Source organism: Tachypleus tridentatus, chromosome 9, assembly GCF_004210375.1.
Source record: "Tachypleus tridentatus isolate NWPU-2018 chromosome 9, ASM421037v1, whole genome shotgun sequence".
NCBI lineage: Eukaryota > Metazoa > Arthropoda > Merostomata > Xiphosura > Limulidae > Tachypleus > Tachypleus tridentatus.
In genome coordinates, this window is record NC_134833.1 from 42,984,171 (window position 1) to 43,011,560 (window position 27,390).

General features: G+C 31.7%; 1 protein-coding gene across 3 annotated transcripts in view; it reads right to left on the bottom strand.

Annotated features, from left to right (window-relative positions):
* The window catches only part of LOC143225148 (telomere length regulation protein TEL2 homolog), a 109,214-nt gene that overhangs the window by 77,917 nt on the left and 3,907 nt on the right, over positions 1 to 27,390 (bottom strand). For all 3 annotated transcript variants that reach the window (XM_076454035.1, XM_076454036.1, XM_076454037.1), the window contains exons 2-6: positions 24,400 to 24,728; positions 15,942 to 16,151; positions 14,535 to 14,689; positions 11,882 to 12,029; positions 6,272 to 6,374 (exon numbers count right to left, since the gene is read on the bottom strand). In XM_076454035.1, coding sequence (XP_076310150.1) covers positions 6,272 to 6,374; positions 11,882 to 12,029; positions 14,535 to 14,689; positions 15,942 to 16,151; positions 24,400 to 24,710 — 927 coding nt within the window. In that variant the 5' untranslated portion in view covers positions 24,711 to 24,728. The remainder of the gene's footprint in view (positions 1 to 6,271; positions 6,375 to 11,881; positions 12,030 to 14,534; positions 14,690 to 15,941; positions 16,152 to 24,399; positions 24,729 to 27,390) is intronic.

Genomic DNA, 27,390 nt, shown 5'->3' on the forward strand with positions numbered 1-27,390 from the left:
GAATGTAGCTTCATGTTACAATACAGCCATTCTAGAAAGAAGAAAAAGGAAATTTAAATCTATTTCCATTTTAATAACATACAAGAAAATAACATACAAACTATAAAGTTTTACTGAAGAAAAATGCTTGAAATATATTTAAAAGTCTTAGGGATTACACAAAGTAAATTTGAAATTTTTAAGATGAAGAAAAATATTTTTTATTATAACATGAAAATTACTTTACACAAAAACTATTCAAAATAAATACTCAATATATTCATGGACAAATCTATTTCATTTTATTAAAAACATTTAATTAAAAATTATGATTTTTTTTACATGTTAAAACTTGTAATATCAATTGAAAGACTGCCAAATTTTATGAAGATATACAAACTATAATGAAAATTAGAAAATAAATCTAAAAACACTTTAAGTGAGTACAAACAGGTAGCATGGTCAGTCACATGGATTGTGAGAGTTAAACCCTAATGCTAGAAGGAGACCACATAATCTCCATGCACAAAGTTTGAGCTTCTGGATTGTTGGATGTACAATGTCAAATCATGGCTACCTTAACAGAAATGGCCAAAGAGAAAGTGAAAGAGATGGGCACTTCTGAAAGTACTGCGGAAACGGAAACCCAGATTAAGGTGGCCAGTCTGGTTCTATCAACAAAACACAACAACAGGTTATTAGTGAGAAGGCACAGAGATGCAGTCCTGTCAAGTCCTAACTGAATGCATCTATTCCCAATGCTAGAGGCAAAACTGTTGGTTGTTGAGTGTTAGAATGAGTGGCAAATGCATTGATCACTGGCATCCCAAATCAAGCACAAATCCTATGGAAAACATTGTGATGCACATCCATTATGTCGGGAGAATGTTGGATCAAGAAAACTGATCTACTACAAAATTCATCACCTCTAGGACATATAGGGCAAGCTAGAAGGATGATACAATATAAATTGGCCCAACATTCAGAAATGAAGTGCCCCCTTCATGGGAAACATAAAACACTACCATGGAAAGTTTAGAAGGAAGCAAAACAATTTTTTCATCAATAAGTCCAGACATTGAGACATCCCCTTTGAACAGTTAGAGAGATCTAAAATAATGATGTATAGGAAGGCCTCATCATCCATCCATAGATCCTGAATTTCTTGATCATTAAGGCATGCATACCCCATTCCTGAATCAAGGCATTCATAAGAAAATGGATGCCTGAACAGAGTGGTAACAGAGGAACACCTAACATAGAATTGTTCCAAACTAACCACCAATTGAAATAAAAAATGCTGGTTTAGAATAAAAGACTGAGGAAAAAATGGATCACTATTCTTGATCTATTAGTAACAGTAGCCTACTGAATGCATCACGTATGCACTCATTCCCAAGGAATGAGATATTCCAGTGATGCCCACATCTCTAGAAGAGAGAGAACAATTCTTACTATGAGAGAGAGACGTGAGTAAGGGTCAGACTGACTGTTCCATAGTGTGGAGCCAGTTTAGCCTTACTGAATTATCTGTTGAAAGAGACACCAAGATGGATGATATATTCACTATGAGTGAGAATATATTTCTTGCCTCTGATAAAAAAGCCTGCCTTAGTTGCTTCTAAAAGTACAATCTGGGTGTGACATTCCACCAACTGATGAGTTAGTGCTAGCAATATACAGACTTCCACGTTATGGTGTTTGCTCAGTCCTGGTGAATGAAGGTGACAAGAAAAAAAACTTATACAATTTCGAAAATCATGTATGGTGCCAATGCTAGTCTAAACAGTAAAGCCTTGAACTCCAGCACCTGACCAATGAGCACATGCAGATAGTGTCAGAATAACTTTGCTATGGAAATGTATTGATAGGCATCAGCAATGTCAAATTTTATCTTCTACACTTCTGGCAAAAAATGCCAATGCTGAATGAGGAATGACTTCATTGTAAACTTTAAAGGATCCAAGAACTAATTTAGACATGAGAGATCTATGAGCAGATGCCAATCTCCCATCTTCTTGGACATAACAGACAGGTATAAAATTATGGAGAAACTTGGACAACTTTCTCCACTGCTCCCTTGACCAATAAATCTCTGATAACCCTGGAACAAAATTAAAAAATATGAAGATCTGTGGGAGGCACAAATGGTGATGGATAATACAAACTGAATGACTAATCCTGATGCCAGGAACTATAGTACTAATGTACCCATGGCAAAGATTTTCCACAAAGCCAAAAATTATCAAAGCTGTGGCCCAACAGGCTCCAAAAGCATATGGTAGTTATTCCCAACTGAGCAAAAGAATCTTGAAAGTCCACAAGAAATCTATTCTGGGTACTTACTGATGGATAAAGGGGCTAATGTTGGGGGTTTGGGACACTAAAATATGAGCAGAACTCTGATCCTCTGTAGGAGTTGAAGAAAATCAAGATGACAGAGATGATTGCAGACAGGCAACATCAACTTTTGATTGCAAAGACTCTGGAATGACTGCAAAAATCTAGTTCAGAGAAAGGAGGCCCCATATAACTCATAGAGGGTGGCAGCCAGTTGACAAACACCCTCCAACAACACATCTCTACTGAACAACACACAAACCAAGAAACTAGGAAAAACACAGAAGGTGATAATCAGATGAAGGTAAATGCCAACAATAATCACAACTCATCATCACGTTGATGTGATTGTTGAGAGGCTTCTGATAAGAGTTGGAGGGATGATATATGTCTCAGAACTATAATTAGGGTCAGATGAATATGAGTCCTAAAAACTGTTATCTATTCAAGTTGACCACAGACTCCATTCTGGAACCCCACCATTTCTAGGACCAGGTTTGTTCTTTGAGAATTTAATTATGCATCTACCTGGTAGTGATAGTCTAAAAAATTTTGTTTCAATAAATGTGACAGATGAGGCAGAGTTGTTCCTTAATATAACTAAGCAGTAAACCTCCCTATATGAACCAAAATTACAGGGTATGGAGGGAGAAAGAAGTATCAACTATCAGACCTTTTTGCCATCAAGGAAGGTACAGACACAAAAGCAACTGCAGAAAGACTCAAACATTGTACACTCAATTTGTACAACTGAAACTGGCCTAATAAGAAGCTGACAGAGTGAAGGAATGTACTGGGAAAAAATTAAATTATCTCTAAAATGTCCAGGACTACCCACAAGTGCAGCCTCAGAGAAACACCAAAAACTGAATATATGTCCCCATCTCACTGTGAATGGGGTCATGGACAGCCACAACTGAATGTGACACCAATATCCTCCCATGTTCATGTTTTGTAATTATGAAATGCAATAGGACCTATTAAATATAAATACTTTCTACACAATGTGCAGAATTTACCATGTGAGTGCTACTCAAATTCTTTGGCAGATTCTTTTCATAAGCATATTATTACTGGAAATATGGATTTATTAAAGATGATTCTTTAATGAAAATGACAGAAAGAGGTACTTCACAAAAAATAGCTACTAAATATAGAAAAGCAGACATTTTAAATTCTCTAAAGAAAACCAGAAATGACTACATTTTTCTATACATTACACTCCAAATTGACTTTTAGAATGAAGAATTTATATTATTAACATAATTAAAGATAAGTTAGTTTTAATTAATTCAAATAAATATTCAACAGATTTAACATTTTTTCAATATACAAGTAGAATTTGTAAAATACAGGATCAGCATATTATGCCTATCGATAAATAGAACTGCAATTTTGGATTCACCTGTACATGGTTTTATGCACAAATTATATAACTAATGAGATTACAACAAACTTATAAATAAAAGTAAATACATCTAAAGAAGGTATTACAAACAAGCTACAATAAATCTAATGTTAAAATCAATGTATATTCAGAATTATTGTATCTATATGCGATACCTAAATTACATAAATCTTCATTTAAACTTTGTTTTATTTCTAGATTAGTAAATGTTATACTGAGACAGTCTGCAGTTTCATTAAGCAAATTACTGAATCAGTTATTCAATAAATTACAACAAAATTCAAATAATAATAAAAATGATTTCTGCATAAAAATAATGAACCTGTCTTAAAAACTCCAGGAAATTTTATATAAAACACAATCAGCAGACACAATCTAAATATACAATTTTACAATACTGTTTACATCTATACCACTTAATGATTTGGTAATAGTGATAAATCTGATAATAGATTAATTTATAGATTTACCCATGGAAATAGAAAAAACAAACTTCTGTTGCTAATAAGATCAAAAACATGCACAGTTTTTGCAAATACAGTAATTATATTTGCTTTGATAAGTATATATAGATACACTGATGAGTTTTAATTAAAGAAGCTGTGCTGCTAATGTATATCTATTACTACAAAAATAAACTTATGCATAATTTTCCAATATTAGTATATTAGTGCATAACTATTTTTAATGGATTTAATGAGAAAAACACCATTGACTATTTTAAATTATCTTATAATGAATGCAAATGATATTTATACAAATTTGAAAATAGTGATTTAGAGAGTTATAATATGCACAACAAAAAATAAGTTATAAAATTGGAATAATTGAAATTAGTTATTGGACATTTCATGTCTTATATAAATAAACTAACATAGTTATATCACCTTCTCTGTACAAGAACCTGCTACTGTGTCAATTACTTAAAAACCACTGAAGATTCAGACAGTACCATGAAAGAGGTGTAGAATGAAAGGTATGCTAATAAATCTGGTTAGTTTAGTACAGTAATACCTTAACATCTTGATATTTATGTTCAAATATCATTAAGGACTGAAATGACACTTCAAGGGCTGTTTTGCTATCTCCTCCTTTGATGTCTTATAGTCTATTATTTCTTTCTGATTATTATTATTACTTTCATTTTATTTTATCTTTATGAGCATCTTCCATCCTACATCTGGCTTCAAACAACAAAAGATGGTAAAGATGTGGGGCATTGTAACTTTTCATTCATAGCTTTCCTCTAAACAAATTGTTTAGACAGATATCATAAGGAATTCTTGCTTTCAATAATTTGATTTTAGTATCTGCTTAATTTGTTCTATAAATTAAAAAAAATGCTCAAAGAGTACAAGTGAAATAGGTCAATAATATGGGGGAATAACTTTTTCAAAACATATATGTACAAATCAATATTTAGTCACATTCTCAAAATTTAGGTCAAACAACCATTACTACTTTATCTGTTAGTTTGGTGTACAATTCTCTAGGTTATTGCTTGTCAATAAAATAAAATAAATACAATCTAAAGTAAATTAAGAAATTCATAAACATTCACATTCTTACATCATGCTACATTATATTTTTTCTCTTAAATGTGTACCTCAATTTAATTTGAGTATTAATTCCACCACTATCTCTAATAACTAGGACACATTACATAGTGATTCACCTATTGAGTTATGTTTGGTATTTGAATTGTGGCTTAGGTTTATTCTTTTTTAATATCTTTTTATATATTTTTCTCTGCAGAGTTACAGTAATTATATTTCATCTTTGGTTTATATATGCTATATAATCTTCATGCTATCCTTCTTTATTACTTTTTCTCTCTTTCATTTTATCTTTCCTAAATAATATAAATATAGATTATTATTATTTATTTTTCTGTTTTACATGTGAAAATTATTTGGCACTGTTAATATACTGATTAAGGACAAATATAAACATTCTCATCTGGTCAGACTTCTTGAGATATTATTGAGACTGGAGCTAAAACTAACTGTAAGAGAACCCAATTAATGAATCAATGCATTCCAGTTACTACGAATGACTGTTTTAAAATAATACACAGTCCAAGTTAGACCAGTAAAACAAATTGGCTATGGTGCATAATTAATTAAATTTAGTTAATTTTAAGTCCTTACCTATGTTAGAATCTTGCTTTGATCAGAAGTTACTGATAATATATTTTTAAGGACATCAATATCTATCTGTTAACTTATTAAAAAAAACAATGATGAATTTCTACATGCAAAATTATGATTATGTACAAAGCTGAAGAAAGTTTTGTTCATTTTAAACAAAAATAAAAGTGACTTGAGAAGCTCCTTCACAGTTTCACATTTTTGTAGAGTCACTGACCTCTACATAGGTAAGCATCAAGAGTTGGAGAATGGGAGTTGAGGAATACTTTTCAAAGTGTTTAATCTTGAGCTTTACCACAAATAATAATGGGAAAAAAAGAACTTAATCTGAGATGTACTTATTATTTGTAAATATACAAATTCTTTTAAATTTCAGAAACAATTTTTCACTCACCTGCTGAAACTGCCTAATCAGAAGAAGTTTTGTTGTTAAAAGAAACTTAAGTTTTTCATTAGAAATTACATTTTCCCCAAGTAACCATTCCACACAACCATACCTGCAAGTAAAAAAAAAAAAAAACAAACTATACTTATATTTAAAAACATCAGCTGTGTATAAACTATGAAAATGAATCCTTAAAATATAGCTTACCATTTACATAAAATATCAGTTATGTAAATGAAATGTGAAAACTTTAAGAAAAAAGTGCTTTTATTTTTAACATGAAAATCATCGTGTACTTTGACTTGTCAGTCTTCTGATTCAGAATGACACAAAAATTCACAGATAAATCTTTAGAAAAAATACTTTACTAAAAAATATAATTTCTGTATACAGCAGGCTTAGTTTTTATATATGCAAAAACGGCTTGTTTGGGTTGAGAAAATATTTTACATAGAAGAGCGAAAAACGTTTCAACCTTCTTTGGTCATCGTCATGTTCACGTAAACCCGACGATGACGGATGACCGAAGAAGGTCGTAACGTTGTTCGCTCTTCTATGTAAAATATTTTCTCAACCCAAACGAGCCGTTTTTGCATATATATTTCTCTACAAGTGGGTTTTCTCGATATCACTGAGGCTTAGTTTTTACAAAAAGCTTATAAAATTTTGTGACAATACACACAGTAAATTCAGAATTATAACAAATATTCATTCTAAAACATAACAGCAATCCAATGGACCAACCAATTCACATATGGTTAATGCTGTTATGTTGTGCAAGAACACAGACAGCTCTGACATACAACAGAAGACCAAGTAATATCTTAAGGTTACAGCCTCCCTTATGTTTTGTTGAGGGTCTGACCAAGATTAACATTGGTAGTGTCCACATTTTAAAAATATAGCATTAAAGAATATGTTATGCCATAGTTGCTGCTCTCAAGCTCAAGCCCTCAATTTGGTAAGTGAAATTTAAAGACCCATTTCTGTAAATAATAATACTCCCCTAACTAATAAGTTATTTTATTTTATGTGATAAAATGACGTATTTCATAAGTACATCATAAGTGTCAACATTCAATAATATTATACTCGCAAAATGTCATTTACAAAGTTTAGTCACTTATTGCGAGCTTATACAGAAATAATAAAAAACAAATGTGCCACTTTTATAAAAATCAATAATATTATATGTAAAATGAAGCATATTACAAATTTGTTTGCTGTTGCATGTATAGCACTTAGATTTAACTTATTTTTTACATAAATGCAGAATAGTATTTTTTAGCAAATTTTATTAGTCTGTGAACCAAATTTTGTTGCTATGCACACCCCCATTACAAAATACTTTTGTTTCTTAGAGTTTAACTATCAATATTAGCAATGTTACCAACAAACAAAATGAGATGAACTATCTGTTTGGCCCATTTATTCATAAGTGGAGTCTTTTTCCTTTTAATCTGACTTCTAACACTCCAAAAACAAAGGGGCATGCTAGTTCCTGACCTTATGTGTCTGCTTTCATAAAATCTTTCATTGAAAGCATTATAATAGATAAAAAAGGAATAAATTTCCTTTCAAGTGATGTATTATAAAACAAATCACTTGAACTGGATGTCCAAAACAGTGTACATAAAAACTGCAAATAACTGTTATATGTGAAAAATTAGATACTGCTATATCCACATTCTGTATTTTAAAGAGGTTTCCCTCTAATAAATCATTTGAATATGATTCTATTGTGAAGACACACCTTAAACTTTTTTTTTAAATATCCAAAACTTTGGTTTTCAGATGAATATTTGCATTTTTAGGTCAAATAAAGGGCATCTAATCTGGATTTCCCATGTACACCATTCACACTGAGGCAATAAGATATTTGATGTTCTGTGGTTTAAAAAGTAAACTAATTTTTTATTAAATCAAGATAAACCTTGAAAGGTATTGGTAAAGTTCAACAAATCAAACTGCTGTAAAAGGTGTCTGCATTCCAAAGAGTTCTAGGCAAAGTTGAGAATTCTTGAACTGTTCCTGATCACACAGGAGGTTTAGATGAACTGATATGCACTTCGCAGAAAATCCCATTTCAAAAGTGTTGATGACCTCCTGCACTTCACAATTCTCAAGATGAAATGTGGTGGTAAAGATAGGAGTTTCATTTTGAGCTGCAATATTGACCTTAGTCAACTACCTCCATGTCAATATGCTACATTAGCATACCAGAAAAGTGCATTATCAGGTTAGAATCAGGAAGTGCACTAGTGTCTCTCAACCAGATGTACCACAACCATAAGAAGTGCACAGACAGATAGTCATCAACAGAAAATTTGAGCCTCTGTGGTGTGATGGACACATTCCCATCAGAATTGGTAAAAATAGTTGAATCAAGTGATGATGATGACAACAATGGTGATAATGAGTCAGATAGCTTGGTCTATAAACAAAGATAATAAGGATGACAAAGTTTACTGTCAAGTTTTGTACATCTAAAATCCAATATATGGAACGTGCCTGAAAAACATTACTCATGTGTTTCTAATACTTACAGTACTGGAACTTATTTTAATCTAGTTCATAAAATTAGTTCCAATTAACAAGTTTTGTTTCATTTTTTTCATTTGTGGTATACCTTAGTTGATTACGTTTGTTTGCATTAGATATTGAGATTGTTTTTTGTTCACTTTGTTACATAGAGGGATTATTATGTCATAATAAAACTTTACAATCAGGAGCAAATGCTTTGTGAACATTTATGTTAATGTGATTATGAATCATCACTGAATAGACCTGAAATATGCATATGGGAAATCAGGAGTTGGTGCCTTTTACTTGTCTTAAAAATGCAAATATTCATCTGATAACCAAAGTTTTGGATATCTGAAAAAAATTGAAAGAATTTCTTCATAAGAGAACCATATTCAAATAATGTATGGGAAGAAAACTTCTTTAGAATACAGACCTGATATAGTAATATTTATTTTTTCTCATATAATGATCATATACAGTTTTTTTGTACACTTTTCAAAACTACAGTTCAAGTGTTTTTTTATAATTCATCACCTAAAAGAAAATTTACTCCATCTTTATCTGTTATAATGCTTTCAATGAAAGATTTTATAGAAACAGATACATTAAGTCAGGAAATAACATGACTCCTTATTTTCGGAGCACCAGAAATCTGATTAAGAGCACAAAGACCCCACTTGTGAATAAACAGGTGAAACAGGTAGTTCATCTCAGTTTATTTGTTGGTGACATTGCTAATATTCATAGTTAAACTCTACAGAACAAAAGTATATCCCTTTCATACTGTTATGGCGAGGGTGCATGGCAACCAAATTAAACCAGAGATTTATGGACTTATGCAACGAAACATAAACCAAATCAACACTAGGAAGGACAGGAACAAAAAGATCTGTCACAACAAAAACTAGAAAAACTAAAATGCAAACAACAGAAAATACACCAACACAACAAACCGTTGACTAACCTTATAATTAACAGATCCGATCAACAATAAAACGCAGACAAGATACATCTACTCAACAAAGAACTCACTTCTCAATAACACCTAGGTACATTCCAACCTTAGAAATTAAAACATGTTGAGAAGACCTAGCCAGGAGACTTGTGATACTTTCCACAGAAAACAAAAACAAGAAAACAACAGAAAGAAGACAACTTCGACAATTCTATTGACATCCAACAGCCAAACTTCCCAGAAAAAATTAAAAATTTATATTTTCCAGAAACACCTAAAAACAACATCTTAAACGATTTTTTTCAAATAATTTTCTCAAAACCATCAACATCATTTCACAAAACAGAAAGCTAAAAACCAATCTTAAAAAAAGAGACATTAATTCCATTAAAAACCTAAAACAAAACTAAAACATAAAAATTCTAAAAGCAGATAAAGGAAATGCTATAATCATAATGAACATGAATAAATATATTCAAAAAATGAACATCCTATCAGACACAAACAAATTTAAACCAATACACACAAATCCAACAAAGACACATGAAATGCAACAAAACAAAATACTACTAAAAATGAAAAAAAGCCAATACAATTTCAAAAACACTTTATTCCTACCGAAGCAAGACATTCCCAGCAACCCTCATAGAATTCACCACAATGAAAACAAACTTCATGTTCAACAACCACAACTATATACAAAAATGGCCTAAGCATGGACATTCTAGTATCACCAGTTCTAGCCAATATTTTTATGACACAAGTTGAAACACAAGCAATTAACACAGCATTACATCCACCAATATACTGGTACAGATATGTAGACAACACCACTGCAAAATTCACATCAACAGAACACACACTTAATTGTTTCAAATCACATTAACTCTATACATCCCAACATTAACTTCACATGTGAACAGGAAGAAAGCAATCAAATATCATTTCTTATCCTCAAAATTACAAGAACCTATGCACAATTTAAAACAGAAATCCACCAAAAAAATCACCCATACTGGACTATACATTTCTTGGGACTCAGCACATGAAACAAAACAAAAACTCAACGTATTAAGAAACCAAATAAACACAGCCATAAAACTATGCTCACCAGATAAAATTAATGATGAATTAGACAAAATAAAACAATACTTCATCAATATCAATAAGTTTCCTCCACAAACTGTAGAAAACATTATATGCACACACCTAGACAAAAAGCAAAATCAACTAACAAAAATAAATATATAACACAACTTAAAAAATCATGAAATCATATATTGCTGCATACCATATATTCCCAACATCAGCAGAAAAATAACCAACATTTGGCAAAAACTAGTAACAAAATATGACATTCCAGTGAATACCAAGTTTATCCAAAAACCAGGCACAAAACTAAGGTCTATATTATGTAAAACCTACACTAACAAACACAACACCAACATTATTTATAAAATACAATGTGATAACTGCCATGACTTCTATATTGGAGAAACAAGTAGAAAAATGGAAACCAAATTCAAAGAACATAAAAGACACCTTCATACATTTTCAAACACTGCAAGTCAAATAAACAGAACATAACCATAGAAAACACCCAAATACTAAATAAAGAAACAAACATGAACAAATGCAAAATTAAAGAAGCCTTACTTACACAACTCAAGCCCAAAATAAACCAATACAAAAGAACATCTTTATACCGATATTAATAAATATAATTAAATATCTAAGCATGCCCACTACATTCCTACACTCAATTACACAACTACCTTCAAGCATGTGGTCAGCTATTGGTCAGTTACCTCTTTCTTTCTTTGTGAATCTGACGATGACCGAAGAAAGTGGAAACATTGTTCGCTCCTCTACATAAGAGTTTTCTCTACCCATACCAGCCGTTTTTACATATATAAGTAATTCACTTTGTTTTCGTACTTAATTAGCAAAGACTGGCTTTTGCTGACTTAAACTTTATTATAATATGGGAAAAGAAAGTAAATGAAACATCTGTGACTTGTTTAAGTGTAAATTTAAGTATTTTTAAACTTATGTAAATGTTATCAATATTGAGTTTCAATACATCCTTTGACACATTATACACTACAGAATGTTAATAAATACTGAAGTTATCTTACCAAGGAAGCTGAAGCAGAACAGGTGTCACAACAGCTTCTAAACACTGGCTAGGCACTCCCACCACAAGCCTGCAACAGACACGTCTCCAAATGAAGTCTTGGGAAGAAAACTTTAACATATGTGGTAATATCTGACCAAGTATACTATCTAAGAGAGAAAAAAAAAGGCATTGTTAAATAACTAGAGTTATCAAGTATTACTTCAAGACTGTGATAATTATATACTGTGAGCTTTATAGTGGCATTGCTCTAGACTCCTAACAGTTTTTATCCTAATAAACTAACAAATTAAAAACTTAACAGCTTCAATCCAGTAAGTTATGTATAAGAATATTTACTGGGCTAGCTGAGACAAGCATTTTCTTTTGGCTGAGACTTAGTTTTCCTTCTTCTCAAAATATGAACGCATTATAAATGTATTACATACTGGTACTATGTACCAGCAATTACTTTTGTTAAAATGTAAGTTTTTTTTACAAAATCATTTGGTTTTTCAGAATTATAGTTTGGATGGTGAGATCCACTCGAGTAAAACTAACTTTCTCTGTCTAAAATAGCATGCAGGGAAGATAGTGCATGATGTTTAGAAATAGAAATTATTTCACTGTTGATAAATTGGATAATGGCCAATGTCAGCTACACCCTAGTGCTCACCAGCCAGTACGATACATTTCACTGCAAGCTTATGCCTTTGCTTATAAATTGTTTGGGTATATAAAGCCAGATTTGCTCCTGTAAAAACAACTTTACTTTTAATGTATATGGGATTTTTGTTAATGTTTAAAAACTAGCCAACTTATGCAACTTTTAACATAACCTTGCAAATAATGTAATTTTTTGTAACTTTACTAAGAGCAAATTTTGTTTGCAGAAACTTTTGGATTTTACTATAACTTTTAAGTTTCAGATAGAGTGATTTGAATTAAAGTTGGAAAAGTTTAGTTGTTGGTTTCACTTTTCTAAAATACATATTCAACTTGGAATTTAGAATTGACTTTACTTTGTGTAAAAATTACCTTTGAGCTTATAAGATTTTTAAAGATTTGCATTACTCTTATCAATTCATCTCGCACCATTGAAGACATGTTTTCATTTCATTTTTGTTACTGTATCAATATTTGTGTGTGAATAGTTGTGAATCTATTTTTGTTGAGTCTTTTCCTTAGATTATTCTGGTTGTAAAAGATATCAATATACTTTAAAGTATTTTTTGTACCTTCAGTTAGCAGGCCCAAATGATTGCTCTGCAAGAAAATTTTACATGGAATACCTCAAAAAACAGTAGTGTCAACCCAAAATTTTCTCACGTTAAACATCTGTATTTGTCTGAGAAATACTACACCACCATGCTTGCTTTCCATAATCTATCAATTTTAATTAAGTGATTTACAAATCATAATTGTGGTAAGATTTAATGACATAATATATTTTTAACAACAATTATTTATCATTATCAGTATGTTTACTCAAATTAACTTTGCTATCATCAAAAGAAACTGGTAAACTAGCAAGCTGGTCTACTTGTTTCCAGAGCAAGTCAAACAATAACAGCATCACCAGATAAAATTACATCAGAAATCCAAACAAATATGAGTAATATAAAGGAAGAATATTCAATAATATTTCAACTCTACTCTATGTGCCATATCCACTACAAGTGAGATGTTTTGCTCAATACCAGAGATCATCAAGCTGGTTGCAGTATAAAAGAGAGAGTAGTGGGTCTAGGTGTTACATATACAGGGTGTTTGGAAAGTCACTGTGCACTTATAAATTTATTAACAGACATGTTTCAATATAAAATACAGGAGGTAAATATGAATGACAATTATAAACAATGTTGAAAGTGACCCTATTGGCATTAATACAGGCCTGGATCCTTCTTATTTTGTTTCTAAACACTGCTATCAGTTGCTGGCTTGAAATAGACTGAATGAATGCTGTTATCACTGCTTTCAAAATTGCACAGTGACTTTCCAAACACCCTGAATAACCAGTTTAATGAATAACTGATATGGTGTGAAATAGATTAAGTAAGTGAAATATAACTTAAATTTCCATACAGTTTTTGGAATTACTTAATATATAAAGAATATGTTAAGGACGTAAAAATGTGCTAATCCTTTTAAACAGATAACGGACACAAACTGCAGCCTTTGTTCTCAAATTTCAAGTTAGCATGTACATGTTTCTGTGCAAACCTCTTAGAAGATAAGCTATTCAACAAGTAATACAGAAATCTGTACTTGGATGAAATATGCATCCTATAGACTTGTGAAATACCTGACTTTATTTGTTTCACTACAAAGTTTAAGCCAGGTATTTCCTTTGTTCTCTCTCTTGCTCTTGACTTTTAATTTTACTCTTATTGAACCTAAGATCCAGAAGACTATGGAAGAAGGCCAGCCAATTTGCATGACATAAAACTGTACTTGTTTAATAAAAACTTTTGTTTACAACTACCCATGTTTTTGCTTGTTCTCTTCTCCTTTGCTTAAGTCATAAACTTGCATTCTGCAGTAGCTTTTGGCTTTTCCGATGGATACAACTGAATGTAACTACCAAATTATCTAACTATTATGAAATATCATACATTACATAAAATTTAAACTTCTACCATTCTAACCAACTTCAGTGTTACTGAAAACCCTACCTGAATACCCAGCTATACAAAGTCGACCAAGAAGTCTACTAAGGAATTCCAGATTAACATCCTCGTTTTTCTGCATGTTGCTACATATTTTACAAAGAGTTCTAATCATGTTTGCTGATAGAAGATGTGTATAATTTTCCGTGGTAAAAATAGAACTGAAATATATAAAATATAAAACAGTTAAAAATGGGGATAGTTATTAAGTGGTAAATAAAAGTATTTATGCTGTAATAAATACTAGGCTCATACAATTACAGTTACAACCAGTACATTACCCTATAAACAGATGTGCAATATGCTGATTATTCCACAACTGCTTCTTCAAAAACATTATTATTTAAAAAATGATAGTCTATTTTCCTACATATGTGTTGCATACTTTATATAAAGATTAAAATAAATGATAAAATACAAAGTTTCTTGACGTTGTTAGAATTCTGTTCAAGTATTAAGATCAATGATTGGTTAATTAGAACTAATCAGTCATCACTTATGAGGGTAACAATATTTCGTTCATTTTTCAATAATTAGAAATAAAAACAATGCTAATTAGTTGTATTTGTTTGGAGTTTTTTTTTCTACCTTAAAGAAAATGTAAATATGAGTATGGCAATACTATTCACAGTTTGGATATAAACTTTATTAAAAATTCAGAACATTACAGAATGTTCCTCTGTTGTCATACTTTTTTATTGACACAAAGCAAAACCATGCAATGTGAGTAAGCTACAAAACAGCAGTTTGAACAGATTTCAGTCATTTTAAAATCCTTTCACATAGTAAAATATTAAAATATTATTAATTACTAGTTACTAATTTTCACTTTCATACTCTTTTTAAGATCTAAATTATTGCAGTAAACAAAAGTATAAGTCAGTTTACATTCACTTATGAAAGTATTTAAATCAAAATAAAGACAGCTCTTATGTTGATATTTTTGCATGTATACATAGTTTAGTTTATTCAAAAATCAAGCAAAACTTTTTCTAGGTACTGTCAGATAAATATTCAAAAACAAGTGTGGACATTTGAGTGAAAAGAAAAATACTTCATTAATCAATAGCTATTTGAATTATCAATACACATTAGTATACTTTGTTATAGAACTGTAAGCATATTAAAATGGAAAACTTTGTCAGTTATTTAAAAAATATTTCTTTTACTTGCTTTAATGTGTGCTATCAATTACTTATTAAATTTAAATCTTTATGTACTCTGTTTTTATTTTTCAAATTCATAAGTCTGTCTGCTTTTTGTTTCACTCTGCTTTTCTTAAGGAGAAAATACAAAGTATATTTGTGTAACTTTTAAGTACAACAATGTTTAATAATGATCTTTGTAAACTTTTATAACAATCTACAAAACAGCTTGGTTATGTTTATCAAACATCTTGTACTCGTTTCTCACCTGATCTCTGGTTTCTTCTTATTTGCAACTCTTTCTGGAATAGACACTAAGTATGTGATTGTATCAGTCCATAAAGAGGATAATGATGTACACAACATTCCTTTCTTTTGGTTATTTACTTTACAGTTAGTTTCAAAAATATGGTAAAGATTGTCACTCTTCAGAAATTTCTCCAATAGCTCCAAGATTTTCTCCATTTTGTAACTAGGACTAGGAGAGGCACAAATAATAAGGATTATTGATGTTAGAAAAACATGGAGGTTCAAGAAATTAAGTTAATTCAAAACAACGAATTCCCTTTAACCTGAGCACTTCTGAAGAGTGGATCTTTCTTCTTCATGGGCTAAAAAAATTCTTTTATGTGGGTAAATTTTGAAATTAAATTTTATTAAGGAGAAGACTAATCTTCACTTTCATAACCTTTATAATAAATTCTACATATTCATATCTTCACTCTACTTATCCTACAGAAGAAAATACAGAGTAAACTTCTATAAGAAAAAATATATATAAAAATGGCTCGTTTGGGTTGAGAAATTTGTTTTACGTAGAGGAGCAAACCACATTTTGACCTTCTTCAGTCATCATCAGGTTCACAAAGAAAGGAAGAGGTAACTGACCAGAAGCTAACCACATGTTTGAAAGGGGTTGTGTAACTGAGTGTCAGAATGTAGAGGGCATGCTTAAATGTTTGAATATATAATTTTATATTATTTATTTTATTATTATTATTTATTATATTATTTTTAATATACGTATAAAGGTGTTCCTTTGTGTTGGTTTATTTTGGGCTTGAGTTGTTGTATAAGTAAGGCTTCTTTAATTTTGCATTTGTTTATGTTTGTTTATTTATTTAGTATGTGAGTGTTTTCTTTATACCTATATTAAAAATAATATAATAAAATAAATAATATAAAATTATATATTCAAACATTTAAGCATGCCCTCTACATCCTGACACTCAGTTAAACAACCCCTTTCAAACATGTGGTTAGCTTCTGGTCAGTTACCTCTTCCTTTCTTTGTGAACCTGACGATGACTGAAGAAGGTCGAAATGTGGTTTGCTCCTCTACATAAAAAAAAAATTTCAATCCAACTGAGCCATTTTTACATATATATTTTTCTCTACAAGTGGGTTTTCTTGACATCACTGATTAAAACTTCTATAAGGTTTAATTTAGGCAGTACTTAATAAAAACCTTAGTAAACTAAATAAACATCTATAATATCCAAGTTATAGGGTGTTGCATTTTTAAATAAAAGTATTAGGATTTTGCTCAAATACTGAGATCAGTGTCTGATCATCAGAATCAATTAACCATTTATTATAATCGGTTAACAACATTGTTTTCATTTTTCAATAAGTTGAAATAAAAGTATTACAAATTAGCTGTATTTGCTTGAATGTTTTTATACTTTCTCAAAGTTACAGAAACAAAAAACCAATGCAGCATGACTTCCACAAGACCAGTTGTCACCTAGTGAGAGCCTACATCCTTTTCAAGCAGAGAATACTCTTATCAAATTTGCTGTTATTCTTTTGAAACACTTGCTTACAATGCAAATGTTTTAGAAGTTATAATTTTCCTAAAATGAAAATGTATTTCTGATAAGTACTTACCTCCAATATAGCTCTTTTCATTCATGACTGCCCTTTATATGCAAAACTCTTTTGCTTGCTTCAAGCCTTGAGCTCCCACATACTACACAATCAACAAATTTTAACTGCATGTTGCATGTAAATCATCATACCACAATACTCAGTAACACTGTAACAATTGACCAAAGATATAAAGATAATAAGAGTCAAGGGAAGGAACTAAAACTGTGTTCAACTTTTGTTACATCAAACCCATTACAAAAACATAACTGACTTATTATCACAACACAGTTTGTAAAGTAAGCTTATATAAAAGGAAGATTATGGTATGTACTGACAGAATGTAGGAAACCCAAGACATACATATTCAGCAGTGTAAAAATCCTGGTATAAAATTCCCTGTGCTAAGAACAATACTAATGAAATTTGACTTCAAAATAAATGAAATGAAAGGTTTTCCAATGGATGTCAATTTTTCACTCAAATACATTTTAAGCAGAAAGGTCAAAGCCCATGAATACTGTTATATTAATGTCGGTGATAAATCCAAACTGAGGCCATATTGTGATCTGTAACTTAATTGGATAAATATCATTTGATGCTTCTCCCAAATATGGTGTAAAGATCTTATCTGAAGGCCTTCTCAACATTTTTTTTTCAAGTGCTTTAAGCTCTTTAGGCTTTCTCTCCAATTTTCATCAAAACTCAAAACTCTTACCTACTTTTTAAGATCTACTTATCTCACAAAGTTAGAGCCAGTAGCCTAAGTTGAAAGAATGGCCAGATTTACAACTGGTGGAAACATCAACTATGCAACCTCTGTGTAGTTATATAACATCTCATCTTTACTTAGCAAAGTATAAGTAATAATGACTATAGAATGGAGAGACTGGATCAGAATAATTGACTGCTTGATAGTTATTCTGAATGAACTTGTAGAACTACTAGAGAAATATCTAAATTATAATCATTTCCACTTAAGTATCTAAATTTTAAAAGCCAAATGTCTGTTGGTCATAGCCTGTATCTCCTGATCAGTTAACTGGTAAAGAAAATATATCAAAATGTTTCTTTTCCAAAAGTACATTAAAGGAAAATTATTTTTTTGCAACTCCTAAAACTTTCATATAGATATCAATATAGATCCCTCAGTCATCATATATGCTAAACCATCAATTTGTGAAAAACTTAAGAATCCAAATGTTTCTTTCATGAGGGAAGTTGATTAAAAAATGGATCTTTCTTCATTGATTTATTGAATGGAAAAAATGCACAATGAAAGAAACAAGTTTGAGAATATATTTGTTTCTGTTTGACTTACATGTGTAATTTTTATTGTACCATAGTTACTGATTTCATTTCAATTGAAATGAATATCCCCACCCTTTGACACTTCTTACAGGAATGACAACTACCAAAAAGTGCTCACTTCAGTGGCAATCTTTTCTTGTGCTCAGTAAAATGACAAGAAATGGTGGCATCCAGTGGAAACTTCTTACAACTACTTTGAAAACCTAAATGCTCTATTGTGCTAGATAAACCCATTGCACCAAAACACAAAACTTTTATCAACAATACAGTCTCCTTTGCTTAAAAACAAATAAATTCCATTTTCCTTATTGAAATAACACATGAAATGACAAAAGACAATTGTACACAGTCCAATACACAATCATATTACATTTACTTGTGATCCAAAAGGTTCAGTCAACATATTTATATACAGTACACATATTTATATTTATATTCAGGAGAATTACTGTGGAATTGTTGTAATGCACTTCTGTTATTCTGGATAACAAAAATATAAGTGTTGTTTGCACTTGAGCCAGTAAGTAATAATATATACGCGTCATTTGTCTGTGTTGTTTTGTTCACCAATCACTGAGTGAATTTTTATTCTTTAAATAAACTTCATCATTATTTGTGAGTCAAACCCAAAACTAAATAAATATCCTGGACATAAATAATTTATTTGTAATAAGTGACACTAAATTCAAAAACTAATGACAAAATCACTCATACTTCAATTTTACGTCATTATGATATCTATTAGATGGAGCGTCAAACAAAATAAATTACAAACAATCAGTACCAATGCCAATGTGTCACCAAAATGAGTGTAATGACAGAATGTGTAGTGTAGCTAGAAATTTAACCCTTAAATGGTGGCCATCATCAACTGATGCTGCTATCTAAAACATTCCCGCTGTTTAAGAGTTAAGCCATTATGTCTCAGGAAAGTACATACATGAAAAGGATAATGTAAAAACAGGAAGTGAAAGGAGCCATCACCTGCATCTTGAAGGAATCAAGTTCCATTGAATTAATCATATCCACTGGGAACTGCTTGAGAAACCTTCTAATGGGGGTGTTTTGTACTACACTTATAATACATTTCAATAAAGAAATGGGCCTATCTAATCACTTACCTCGGGGAGGTGCAACTCCCAGAGGAAGTTTGCCATATTAACCTATTATTTGCAGAATGCATCACATGGTGCAACTGTAAACTGAAAAGGATTGGGGAGCATACCCTATGGTGCACTTTAACTTCTTTCGAGGAACAGCTTGTGGAATGTACCCAATTGATGACTAAATTTTGATTGGTTGATAATTTATTCCATAAAATTCTACAGCTAAGGGTTTAACATCCTTTACAGCTTGGAACTAGGGATATAGAGGTTCTTCCATGCTCCACCAGTATAACTGAGGAGGGGGACACTAAGAAACAATGTGGTCGGTTACTACAACTAAAGACAGCAAGTATGAGCTATGTAAAATGACAGAACTACACCCAGTGCTGTTCTGTTTTTGTAAAAGGTGGGAAAATAACCATATCAACTGTATACACATACTGTCAAAGAAGTCTTACATAAAACCCCCATTGTAATGGTGAGCACTGAGCATAGGTGAACAGGCTTTCTGCTTTCTATTCTCTTCATTATCTGCAAGGAGAGTGGAGAGGGCAAGAAACTTACCCCAATCAGAAAAATGATACATAAGTGTAGATATGCAGTTCAGGGTGGAAGGAGGAGAGAAGTGGAAAACCTGAGGTTGTGTTGGCATGGTTGAGCCATAATGACAGAAAGAGATATAGGGAGGAAGTTAGTGACTCAAGGATAGAAAAGGTGAATTCAAGACAGATTCCATTTAAACCCCAAAATCCATTGAAAAGAATGGATATGCACACTACTGAGAAGAGTTTAGGGTTACCAGAGAAGCAAGAGTCCCTAAAGTGAAGACAAGAAAAAACTGATACTTCCTAAAACAAAGGTATGTGCAGATACCCAAAGAAAAACACCAGCACTGGAGATCCCAAAAACAAGGAAACCAAATCAAAATAGAAATAACAGAAGTAGTAGTAAGACTAAAATGGCAAACAAAAAATAATAGGTGGCCCAAACTAAACTATCAGATTCATGATGAAGTAGTGAATAGTGAAGATTAAGCTAAGAAATCAAGACAAGGGTTAAGGTTGGAACAGAAAACCTATTATATCAACTAGCGGATCCTTCCTGCAGGCCATTCTGATGGAAATCAGAACAACTTTATAACTACACATTTATTTTATTTTAATTTGGTGAGTACCTCATTGTTTTTCTTCTTACTTGTGCAGTTTTTCTGCTATCAATATATATTCTCAGCTTTGTGTATGTTAAATAGCTCTACCGGGAATTTCATAGAATAAGGTTGCTGAGTACTTAGGTTCAGCATCAGTTTATTCATATTTAATCTTATGATTTGTACTTTAACATAATTAAACAAGATTTACCTGTTATTTTTTAATAGTTTTAAGTTTACCTAACAAAGCTCCTAGTACAGAATTTTGTAAGTTCTGAATACAAATAAAATTGAACCATGTATCTATAGAAAGAGCCAAAGACAACAAATGTGCTAACAAAAAGGTAATTAAGACAAATGCATCTCCCAAGTAGCCCTCAGGATCACAGTGGATCACCTCAGTGAGAAACAGAATAGTGGACAAGTACTGTAGGATAGACATGTGGGGTAGAGAAAGATGAGAAAATTGGGCATGAGGCAAAATAACAGAACAATCAGGATATGCCACACACACACAGGTAAAATAGATTCCAAGTGCTATGAATCCAGAAGCAAAAAATCGACCTGATAGTAGATTAAAACAAACTGGACCACAGCCTGAGCAAGATAAGATATGTTTGTACAATCACATAGCTGAAATAGAAAATACTCAGCATAAACTCCCAATATCAGGGTAGAAAAACAAAATATTGAGAAGTATCCAGTAGAGAATTATAAGAAATTAGGAAAATGGATAAAACAGAGTATAGTGTGAAATCATGCTCAAAATGCCATATTAAGCCTAAGAGAAACCACAGGATAAATGGAAGACATGGCAAATTCAGGCAGAGAGAAAATTCTGTCAAAACTGTCATTGTTCCAAAAAGATTTAGCTTGTTCAGAGGGTTGATTCAAATAACAACCAATCTTTTGATGAATAGTTGCAGATAATTCTATAGTCAAGTTACACCCACCTAAAGCCCAAGCAAATGTGTTGATAGAAGGTACAAGATCCAATACAGCACCATTTATTTGTAATTATAAATCATACACAACTGCATCAGTAAATATATACAGACATGGAAAAATAATGAATTTTTGTAACTAATTTTTCAAAACTAAAATAATATCACTACAAAATATTAAAATGGAAATTACAGGTTGTAAACCAGAAATAATTGCTATGGAAATTCAAATTTGAGTTAAGAAAAAAACTAAAAAGAAAGAAGTCTTAACACAAGCATTGACAAACAAAAAGTACTGAAGTAAAATACCACTGAGGGAGTTACAAGTCATTTGTTTGTGAAGTATGTCTGTTGGTGGAGGTTTGTCACATTATATCAGTTAAACCACACGAACCCAAAAGGCATATGGAAATAAAAAACTTGTCATGTGAAAAAATATTTGCAAATAGAGGACAGCACTGAACAGTAGTTATGTATGTGAGCAGAAGTGAGGTACTTTATCATAAACTATACACACACACACAAGGGACTGGGCACAGGTTTGCAACCTTTCACAGTCTTTAATGAAACAAACAAAATCAGAGATTAAACACTTGAAAAAAAGAGAAATTTATCAGTGCTCTCTCTTCAGTGTAATAATTCAGGTTTTATTAAGCTATAGTCTAAGTCATGCTAAACCTAAAGTCTATCTGAATATATCTCTTCAGAAAAGATATTTCATAATGTAATCTACCTGTACTACCTCATTAAAAGATATTAATCAGGTATCTAGCAAAGAAGAGTGCAGCTATCCTTCTAAGCCAAGTTTCAAAGTGTGGCTAAATTCTATTTCATCTACAATATACTGATTCTTCTGCTTACAAAAAAAAACTTACAACTTCCTCTCTCCTAAAGCAGACTTTACTATCCACATGATAACTGAGGGCAATCCTCAAATAACATGGGATAGGCACTCTAGTCAGCCACAAGGTTCACCACTAGAATGCACTACTGCTGTTACTCTTATTTTATGTAAAATCACTGGCAATCCCATTAACAATGGTAAGAGACATGTTGCAGATCCTTTGACTACTGCACCATACTAAAAGTAAGACCAGCAATACTGTAAGTTTGAAAAAAATTTCCCTAGCAGTTCAGGCAGTAAAAAATCCATGATATGCCCACATATTACACTTCTCCTTTCCCCTTTATCTCCAGTCTGACCAAGTTGTCCCTAACTTTTAAAATTTAAAACATCTATTAAATTCCCTACACCCCAATCCAAAATTAAGAGATAATTCAAGTGAAAATAGCATTATCATTAGTACAACAGCAATCTATTCAGTCTATAATATTAATTTCAATGTGCATTGTGATCATTACTATACATGTGAAAGAACATTTGCACCAGACTAAAACAACAAACACAAGGCTCAAGCTGCAGGTCAACAGAAGTGACCAAAATGTGTTTCAGTGACTGCACAGTAATTTATATTTTCCCAAAATGACTGTGGGTCAGGAATATCATTTACAAATTATGTATTTTCTCAATGCTTGTATACAGTACTGAGACAAAAGACCAATACTACTTCCTACATCCTTATTTTATTTTTTTATAGTCACCAAATGTTGTACAATGTTTTAAAACCTAACAATTTTAGAATTGTGCTTTAGATATTGTTATTTTCTCATTGTCAAATAGCAAATATTACGAGCATCAGTAATAAAAAAAGCATACAAGTCATGTGACCAAGTTAGCAATGCAAAATGAATAATTAGTGACATCACAATCAATTCAGAAGTTGAATAAACATGAAGTAGTCAAATGGTACTTGCAGTAAAGAATAACAACTAAATCAAATAATGAAACCCAAAAACTGTGTGCTAGTGAAGTTCAAAAAATCCAGTATTGTTGTTTTCAAAATATACAGCTGAGCCAATGAACAACTGGTTTTTATTTTTCAAACTTCCATCAGTGATTGCTGTTTCATATTTTTTAACATTCAGTTTTAGTTCTTAATTGTACCCATTTTAAAATCAGTGGAATGCATTTCAGAGTTATTGGTACTACAGAACAAAGAACATTTTTATTGGCCATTAACTTTTTAATCAAACATGATTTTAAGATCACTCTTCTGAATTTTAAATATAAGTTTTGTATTTAAGAAAGACTCATCAGGAACTGACTCCCTTCTGTTACTGATGTTTAGTCCTTTCTGTCTAGCTACACAAGAACTCATTCACAAAAATAAAAGCATGCTACCTATTCATTTAACATATGTTACACACACAATCTTCAAGTTCAATGTTAATTCATTTTCAAATTAACAGCACCTTCAAAAAAGGTCTTCACTATATATGATTTATTACCTTGTCTCAGTTAATGATTTTACTAAAACCAAGAATGATGTGTGTGGATTTCCTTTCAGGAAAAAGTCATCAAATAAAATTTTGTTTTGATTATCAAAACAAAAATTGGCTTTGACAGAATCCAAAAGAATGTCAAGTAACTGCCTATAGCAGTTTACAAATTCTTTAGTCTCTTCACTGTAATTTTCATCAGCATTATCACCTTCAAAACACAATGACAGATATTTGTGAAGCTCCTCAAGTATGGTTCCAAAATCATGATCTGGTGAAGACAGATTAGAAATCTTTTTTATCAGAGGATATATTTTCATCTTTCTTTTTCTTATAATCTGTGAAAGAGAAACAAAAAATACTTGATAACAATCACATCTTTTTCTATTAAAAACACTGTAACATGTTAAAAGTTTACAACATTTTTAATACATCAGAATTAAATATTATGATCTTAAATTCTGAAATTGAAAAAAGAAAAAGGTATTGACTAATGCAGTAATTGGCAAGTATCTTCACTCAATTATTTTTGATGATTAAGAAACCTTTGAATTATTTTTATTTACTATATATATATATACCGATTTCCTATTATTCCCCACAATTCATAAAATCTCCTAAAAAAAAGTATGTTGTACTATCCAAACTTATTCAAAAATGTTGACATTTGCATGAAACAAAATAGGTTAGGGACATGAATTTTAATGAATTTATTGTTGTATGTTTCATAATTTATGCTTTTAGATCTTTATATTATTTTTTCAACAGAGAGAGAGTTTGATGTCTGGTAATGAGCATGGCTTAATTGTTAGAACCTTGACAAATGTGGAAACAATTTCTTCAATAAAAAAAAGTATGAATAAGGTAAGATAAAATGATGATTGATTTGTGGTTCTGTTACACTGAATAAGTATTAAAACACACATTAGTTCAATTAAATTTTTGGAATATTATACAGGTGGTAATACATGAAGAATTAATGGAAAATGTTTATTGAAAATAAAGTTTTCAATGTTAAATATAGAAATTGCTCACTAAAAAAATAGCAACAGTTTGAGTTTGATGAAATAATTAAATAAAGCCTTTTTCAACTATAAAATTGGCAAAGATTGTTACCTCTATTATTACAGCTTTTACATTTTATTCATTTACTCTGCTCAAATCCCCCAAGAAGTTTGAAATCTATGGAATATCTGTGGACAATAGACTGTGTTTCCTGAGCTAGAGATTTCTTTTTGTCACTAATTTTTTTAAACTTAATCAGGCAAAAACACAGAAAACAAAGGGTGACTTTTCATCTGGAGCACTCTGTAGAGCACTCACACTGTTGCCAATCAGTAGGATTCAATCCTCACTACCAGTTATTACCACCTGTTACTAGAAACACAATAAAAATGCTGCTGGAGATTAAAATTCACTAATCAGAGCTGTCACGGATGAAACAACAAGTGCCTCCAGAAGAGTGACCCATGTAGAAGATGTGGGCCTCCTCAAGAGAAGACATTTGCTGCTGGAAGTGATAAGGATTGTATAAAACCATGAGGTTATGAACAGCTGGATAAAGTATAATGTTACAACAACAGGGACACCAGCACAGGCCAATACCATGATGTTATGGGATTCTCTGATGTGTGTTGATTGAAATACCACTGGAAGTGATCTGCTCACACACTCACATACCTTTATCAGTAAACTAAAACAGTTAACACCCAACATTCAATACAAAATGAATGAAAACCTAAATAGCTTCATTAAGCATTTCAGACAGATTATTGTCTGAAATGCATGAGATCAAAAACACAAAGCATGTTGCCTAATGTTGAGTTCAGAAGACAAAGTGCTAAACTCAATAATGTATATAGACAAGGTGCAGCACAATGGCTGTAACACAACTGTGGTTCAGTAGCATCAACATTTTGACCCAGTAAGGAAACAAGCTATATATATCAAGCCATGTTCAAAACTTGAAAGAGAGAAACTCACAAGAAACTATTCATTTTTCCATATTATTTGCATTGCCAACATAAGGAGGTATATCCCACCACTTTACACAAAGACTGTGAAGACATCCCTGTAGACCAGTTGGTCAGAGGTTTCTGAGGAAAATGATTTCTAGGTGTTTCGTACCTTTAACTCAACAGAAGCCAGTTCTGTGACAACAAGAACTGAAGTTGTTACTTCGAACTAGATGTAGAAGAAGATTGAAGTAAAGCTGCAGTTGCTCCACCTTAGACAAAATTACCTCTGGAAGTGTCTGCATCTCAGAAAGTGTTCAACATAAGGGTTTCCTACCTCATACACCTTTCAGAGTCACTGTATACTCACACTGAATATCACTTAATGGCCAGTGATTCTACAGAGCCCCAATAACACTTATTTTTTAGCAGCAGTATGAACTTATCTTAGCTGCACATGGTTCTTCAGCAAATAAAGAAAGGTGAGCCTTGAAACTGAAACCAGGAATGTGTGCATTTAGGAGCACACAGGTGTAATTCTTCAATCATACTGTAGATAATAACAGCATCTGTGAATGCCACAGTTGTTAAAGACCGGGCCAAACTTGTGGCAGAAGAAGATAGCCACAATGCTTTAACTGAAACTTCAATGTTATTTTTCCAAAGTAAGGCAGTCCATTCCTCTTAAATACAGACCCCAGTGGCAGTGGAATTGCCATGATTCAGTTGCAGCTGCAAGATGTATGTAAATATGTAAAACAGTGATATAGTGTCTGATGGCTCCTGATCTCAGATACAGTAGGACAAAAACTGTTTGTCTTGAATTCATTTCCCTATTTGTTTGGTGGCCCAGCATGGCCAGGTCGTTAAGGAGCTTAACTCATAATCCAAGGGTTGCAGGTTCAAATCCTGTCACACCAAACATGTTCACCCTTTCAGCTGTGGGGATGTTATAATGTGTGAGTCAATCCTACTATTCATTGGTAAAATAGTAGTCGAAGAGCCAGAGGTGGATGGTGATGACTAGGTGTCATCCATCTAATCT